This window comes from Egretta garzetta, unplaced genomic scaffold, assembly GCF_000687185.1.
Source record: "Egretta garzetta isolate BGI_Z169 unplaced genomic scaffold, ASM68718v1 scaffold329, whole genome shotgun sequence".
Classification (NCBI taxonomy): Eukaryota; Metazoa; Chordata; class Aves; order Pelecaniformes; family Ardeidae; genus Egretta; species Egretta garzetta.
In genome coordinates, this window is record NW_009269999.1 from 4,758,538 (window position 1) to 4,765,929 (window position 7,392).

General features: G+C 33.7%; 1 protein-coding gene across 1 annotated transcript in view; it reads right to left on the minus strand.

Annotated features, from left to right (window-relative positions):
• Window positions 1-660: 660 nt before the first annotated feature.
• The window catches only part of FUT8 (fucosyltransferase 8), a 112,123-nt gene continuing 105,391 nt past the window's right edge, over window positions 661-7,392 (minus strand). The window contains 2 exon segments of the mRNA XM_009647563.2: window positions 661-1,526; window positions 5,906-6,056. Coding sequence (XP_009645858.1) covers window positions 1,209-1,526; window positions 5,906-6,056 — 469 coding nt within the window. The 3' untranslated portion in view covers window positions 661-1,208.

Consider the following 7,392-nt stretch of genomic DNA (forward strand, 5'->3'; position numbering starts at 1 on the left):
AGAGAGCAGACTAGCAACAGATTTCAAAACACTAAGAATTACTAACAATTTTGTCATGCATAAAAATTTGTCCTTGTGTATATTTTCTTGGAACCTACTATTTTGGGGGTAAATTTTTAGATTTTTTTTTTTTTTTTTTTTTTGTGAGTACTCTATATTGACGGGTTCTGTAAATGGGATAACCTGAAGTATTTTACTTGAAAGCAACTACATTCAATGCCAAAATGATAACTGGCCATCTATAATACCATTTTTAAAAAAGTATTTTCAGAAGAGAAACACAGAAGGTAAAAGAACAGTGCTAGAGAGTAAATGTAAGAAATTGAGCCACTGAAGTCATCTTGCTGAAACCCACTGTCCACAGAACTGAGAAACACTGTGCCACTAGCAGTTGTTGTACTACATAATGTGTGTTTAAAAATTCAATGAAACTCCAGCTACTTCTTCCTTTGTGGGTTTTTACGGTTTGGTTTCATTTTTAATCAAAGGCAATGTCCAGAAACATTATCAGTACTAAAGAATCTGTTCATGGCATTATTTTACAAAAGTTCCTAACAGACAGTGACTATTTTATTGTTGGATGTATCCTTTATTTTATTAATGATGAGAAGTAATCAATGGAATGCTAAAAATAAACTTGTAAAGAAATCTAGTCTGAAATCTGAATTTGCTGTTTGAAGCAAGTTCAGTGGTCACGGTAACACCAGTTGAAGATTGACTCTTGCCCACTGTGAAATAGGCATGGCTCTTCTAAAAAGGTCACAAATTTTTCAAATATAGGCACCATGTTTTAAATTTTGCACATACAAAATATGTTCATGTCACTCAAATTACACAATGTGGCAGTGTTGTAAGTCTGAACATTATTGTCAATTAATGGCAAAGAGCCCAAAGCTCACGTAAGACTAATGACTGGGACAAATCCTGAAAAGAGACAAAAAGTATAAAACAGCAACAGTTTTCCTGTTGTATGTGGTTTTGTGTGTGCATGTGTGAGAGTGCATATAACAAAAAAATGTTTAAGAGTAAGTTCAGATAATAGCCCATCCATTTGTTCTCAGCTTCTTTTCCAGTTTCATTGCTAAAGGCTTTGATTTTAACTGCATGTTAAAATGCAAATTCAAATCCCATATAAACCATTAGTTAGTGTGTTGACTGGTTTGAACCAATAAAAATTGAGAATTACTGCTGAATGTCTTCCTTTTAATCTACTTGTCAGCCTCTGGGTATGTAGGATACTTGACTGTCTCAATTTTCTCCTTAACTTTATAGGACGGGTACAGGCCTGTTCTTCCTAATTTTCTATTGATGCCTTTTGAATAACCATCCCAGTGGTTTCCAGCTACTCCAATTATATCTCCAGGTTCCATAGGAATTTCATCAGCAGTTCGTGGATGATGAGCATAAATAGCAATCTGGTTGTGGGCATTCTGTCCCCCAAAGTAGTAGATATCATCCAAAGAATGGAAATATGCTGAAGCATCTGGATGCAATGTCTGCATAATTTCATAGGCAACTCGACAAACCTTAAAAGTAAAAACAAAGAGAAGTCATAAATATTGTATGTGCCTGCAATATATCACAGAAATCAGCAACCAATGTGTAACAATTAAATTTCACGAAAGGATAAGTTTTGGAATGTCCACGTCAAGGAAAAAAAACCCCACAAAACCAAAAAACCTGCATATTTACTAACAAGAAGCATACAATTTTGCAGCATTTTAATTAGTACTATGGTGATCAGATTTGGTAAATAAATGAAGAGATAAATAATTAGAACAATCTACTTTTCAGTAAAATTTGAAAACATCTATATGAACACTAGACATCCTACTTTTTAAAATTAATATGTAACAATCAAATGTAAAAGCAAATTTGTTTTCCTCTTCTGCTACTACTAAAAACTATTTTACTTCCATTTGAACCTTTTGAAACTTCAGAACTTACATTTTCAAAATTTATTCTGCAATAATGAGGCTTTACATTTACTTTTCTAAAGGAAGCTACAATTTTCAGAATCAAGCAGTTCCAGAAATCCAAGGCTTTAAATATGCTGATAACATTAGAACAGTGATAGAACTATGACTGTTGGCAACTTGAAAGACAAATAAATGAAATTGAATTTCACATTTTATGAAGGGAATTCTCTTCAGACTGAAAACAGATCCCCACATCAGAATCATGTTGTATCTCTCAGAGCTGCCAGAAATACAAAAGGCTGCCACTATATAAAACAAAGCTCTTTTCAACAATTGGCTAGGAAGCTCTTCTCTGTCAGGTGTCTGATTTGGCCACTGTGACCTTTCTGCCTTATCTACATTACTGTATCTTTCTCAGATTTTGCGTAAGCTGGATCAAGCTTGATAAACTAACAATAGAGCAGACTGCTTCAATATGAAGAAGCATTTGAGCTTTTTCATAATTTTCAGTCTATGCAGATACAGTAAAGCTTGATTTTACTTTTCTCCCTCTGAAGATACAGTGAATAGAACTTCGATCAGTCAAACTGGACCTATTTGTACATTCCTACTGTCTTTGAGAGAGGCATTTGCTTTGAAAATGTAATAGATTTCCTTTTATCCCTCTCCATCTGATCTTTGAAATAACTTTTCAGAAGATCAGGCTGAAGTTAATTATTTTGAAGTACTTTTTATACCCCATAATATAGAAACAAATTTGATTACCCATACATTGGTAAGAGGTTATTTATTTTATAACCTTGGTGACAGTTTTTGACATTTTGCTCTCTGCATGCGTGTGCACCCCAGGAGGAGGATACACACACACTATCTGTAAAAGATTTTAAATCTTTTCAGCAGCAGTGCTTTTTAGTGAGCGTAAGTGTCCTGCATACCTGACATAAAACATGCAACAGGTCCTCTCAGCAACTGTGTCCTTTGTAGCGCCAAGGGTGGGTAACTAAACTGTAAGCTTTTGAGGGCATTAGGCAAAGAATCCACATGCAGGATTATAGCTAAAGCCAGCCTCCAACTTTTTATTCATAGATTCACTTGTTTTGCAGCCTGTATACTTACATGTACAATGCAAAATACAAACACTAATAAATCCTGGAAGGAAAAGAAACTATGAAGAAATATATGTCAGGCAGAGGGACCTACAATTTCATCTAAATGAATACTGAAGAGACAAAAAAGCTCTTTGTTTTAATGTGTAATCTTAATTCTGCTACTGCATTATGAATTGTGTAACTATCATGTGGCTTTTCTATACATCACACTTAATGCTATGTTGCTGAAATACGGTGCCAAGGTAGGTTGTTTCCCTTGACTCCACATCACTTGATGGGCCCAATTTCTTTAACAACAGTATTTTAATGAAATATCTGTTCTTCAGCTTATATCAGTATTCATTTAGTTTTGGTAGCAGAAATAAGAATCAATATAGGGGTCTTCCTAAAGCACCTGATTCTATTCACATATACGGTAATTTTCTCTTAATACCTCTGTAACTATGTTTTGACTCTTTCTGGCAAGGAAAAGAAAATGGAAAAAAGTCAGCATACAACTGATTAATGTGAAAGTCCAAAACCACGCTGGATATAAATTAGATTACATTCTTATCCTTACTTTATCTTCATACAGATTGGACAAAAGATGGTCATTAACAGCCTGATTTTTCTTACCTTCAATGCCAAATTAACTACCAAACTGTTTATTTCATTGATGAAAGGACAGGTATAGTAGTTCAAATGTAAGAGATTAGAAGATCAAATTTTAAACCCATAAAAGAGAAGTCTTTCTGAACAGTGGAGAAACTTGCAACAGACCTTAGAAAAGCCCAATATATGAAAATACTGTAGACATCCACATTGTTGCATGACCAGCAAAACTGATGCTAAATGATTTTTGAGGAGTTTGATTTATTAAAGCACAAGAAATTGTCCAGAATAAATTAAGTAGATGGTTGGACCAAATTCATAGTCCCAGCTATTGAGAGTAACAGTCTAACACAGGATTTCCTAGACTACAGTAGAATTTTCTGCAACTTTGGAAAACCAAACATGCAAACATGTCTATTATCAAATGCAGGGAGGTGCAGAATGAGACTGGAGCTCAAAGGGACCATATACCTCAAAGATACCCTCAAAGGGGGTTGTACGAGATGACCTCCAGAGGTCCCCATCAACCTGCATCACCCTAACTATGTTAATGTATTTTGCCATATATTCTTCTTTTGAAATGACACCAACACTTACAATTCAATTACAATATATTCTGTTCAAGCCATTTGTACCTATATTTAAACATGTTTCTTCTATATTTATTCCCACTGTTTTATTTAAAGCAAACACCACTTCTAACACAACTATCTGAATATAATAATAGCAGACAATGTTATAGATTTCTTATAAAGTTTTTATCCAAGCCAACATAATCCTTCCTACAGAACATGAACTGTCTCTACATCAATGGACGTGTGCCATTTAAGACACACAGCCCTAGGTCTTGGCTGATGATCACCTCTTTCACAGTAATATGCATTCAGTGGACATACTTCAGCTGAATCAAACGTTATTGTAAGAGTGGACAGCTTCTCACAAGCTTTTCTTGGTGAGGATTTTTACTTTGGATTCATGCCTTGGTCTGAAGTAGCCTATATTAATAACCTTCTAAATAGGCTATAAAATGTCATTTTCTTCATGGGTTTGGTGAACAGTGAAAAAAAAAAAAATGTATCCACAAGCATGACTGAGGGATAAGAGGCTTTTCTATATTTTTTCTGGCTTTGCCATCTTCTTGAATTGTTACGTTATTGGGAAATTCTGGCTGTCAAGGTCAATATACCACTGTATTGATCATATGTTAGTATTAATATTATGCTTGTCACCTATCTAACTGCCATTACAGCACAGAAGATAATTTACATTTGAGGCTGTGGAAAACATTTCTTTTTGAAGTGAATTTTCACTTTCAGTTTTGTGACCACTTCCATGTAACAGTACAATTGTTCGATCATAATCTATCGCCATCTATAGCTGAATGCTTTCCTAACCGGAGTGTCACCTAAGAGCATATATCACAACAGTACATAAAAAACATTCACTCTGTTTGATTTCAATCATATTTTGCCATATTTGAACTAGGTGCATTGACATATCAGTCCTAAGATACTGCTTTCTGATCTTTTTTTAATCTTAAAACAGCTTTTCATGATACATGAAATTAATATACAATGCAATGTAATAAAGAAGAAAATGCCAACAATGACAATTATATGATTCAGTTTTCTAATGGACTCCAGCTTGTTTCATCAGACCACTCAAGAAAAGAAGCTTGTAGCCTATAATTACCTGCAACTAGAAGTCTCTAGGGATTACAGTGGTCAGAATTCACATTTATTGCACTGCCACTGGGTTGCTAGAAATGTAATAGACTGAAGAGAAATTAAATGTCTGCTTTCTTCATTTTTTTCCCCATTTCCACAATCAACTAAGGCAACAGCAGACATGTTTGAACTGTAGTAAAGTGCAATGATGTGTACAAATGGATGGACACAAGTTATATATTAACTTCATTCAAAATTAAGAAGTTTTAACCGTGTTTAAAATTACTTTTACTTATTTTAAATGCCTTAACTAAGCTGCATAGAAATGAATGGATGCAAGTTATACATTAACTTTATGCAAAACAAGGAACTCTTAAACACGTTTTAGTATTATTTCTTGCTTATTTCAAATGTCTCAATTAAGCCAGTAACTTCAATTGAAGAGAAGTAATCAACCAGTGCTTACAGTCCTCTAAATGTTCACATGGCATACTGAGCCTTTAATTCTTCCCTGAAATTTTCATGAGCACTCACTGAGAATAAGATAACAAGAGCATGAAGAAAACTAAGATTTAGAACTGGCACATACACTCTATATTGTATTTGTAACATGGGTTACCTGGGATGAAAACGTACAGACCAGGAAGTCTGCCTGAGACAAAAAGTGAATATCCAGAATAACACCTCTTAGGGAGTTCTCAGTGTATCGGTTATGAAGTCCTGCTGACCAGGATATGGAGTTATCACTGATAAATTCATAATTTGGATACCTGTGAAAACACAATACACTGTTAAAAGCAAAGTCTTATTCTATTTTTTTTTAAGCAGCATCACATTTGCTGAAAGATAAGATTGTTAATTTGTTTTAAGTGAGTCTCTGCTTTACAAGGAGTGAATTATAATTTTGCTGAAAACTCCAGAATGTTACTGCTGCCTCCAAGCATGCCTGCTCTTCATTCAGAAAAAAAGAAAATTGAAGAAAAAGATGCTGTAAGTCTGTCTGAGATCTTGCACTGTAAAAGAAGTGGAAAAAAACCTGTATCAGGAAGTATATGCCATATTCTGCTAATGATACTGATTTTAGATGAAATATACTCAGATCATTTTGCTTTCTCTACTATTAAACAGAATATGGGATTATGTCTTCACTAGACTACATTTTGTTTATTACCATACTCTCTATTAGATACTGATTATGAGACTGTGTAAAATAAGTCACCTGTAAAAGGGACATATTAAATAAATGAATCTAAACTAACCAAAAAAATAAAAAAGTCCTTCATGGTTATTAAGGCCACTTGGAGAACAAATTTTGCAATTTACTAGTTAAAAGTAATTAAAGGAAATGTAAAATTTCATGTCAATACACCTTTCTTGGCATATCATAAACCAAATAGTAATAATTTAGGTCAAAATTTTTTTTTTAAATACAAAACCTTGTTTGATATTATTTTAAAAATACAATTAACTTTTTTTTAATACGTAACAATGCTTTTGAAAGAAAAAAAAAAGTCCTTTTTAAAAATGTTGAAAAAGAATGGTCTTTCTCAAAACATTTGTACCCCTTTACTGGGGAACTGAAATCTGAAATAAACTGTGAAAAGCAGCACAAGTCAATTACATTTTCAGTCAGGCTCCTACCAAAAAAAAAAAAGTTTTATATGAAAAATTCCAGGTAGATGCAACAATGATAATTACATTGCTGTTATACAATAATTATATTTAAGTCATGAAGTGCAACTCATACAACTAACCTGCCAACTACAAAATTTCAACTACAGGGCTAATTATAAAATAATTTAAATAGAATCTATTTTTCAAATTTACAACAATATAAAGCAATAACATTACATAAGCTAGTATGGCAGCTAACATTACATTTGTTAGAATTAATCATTCTTATACTGTTTAATACAGAAAATCAGAACCTAGAACAGGTCATAATGCTGGAGCAACAATTAGCATAAGAGATTTCAGTTGAATATGAGAACTTCTTTACTTTGAGGGTGACAGAGCACTGGAACAGGCTGCCCAGGGGGGTTGTGGAATCTCCTTCTCTGGAGATATTCAAAACCTGCCAGGACGATGTCCTGTGCAACCTGCTCT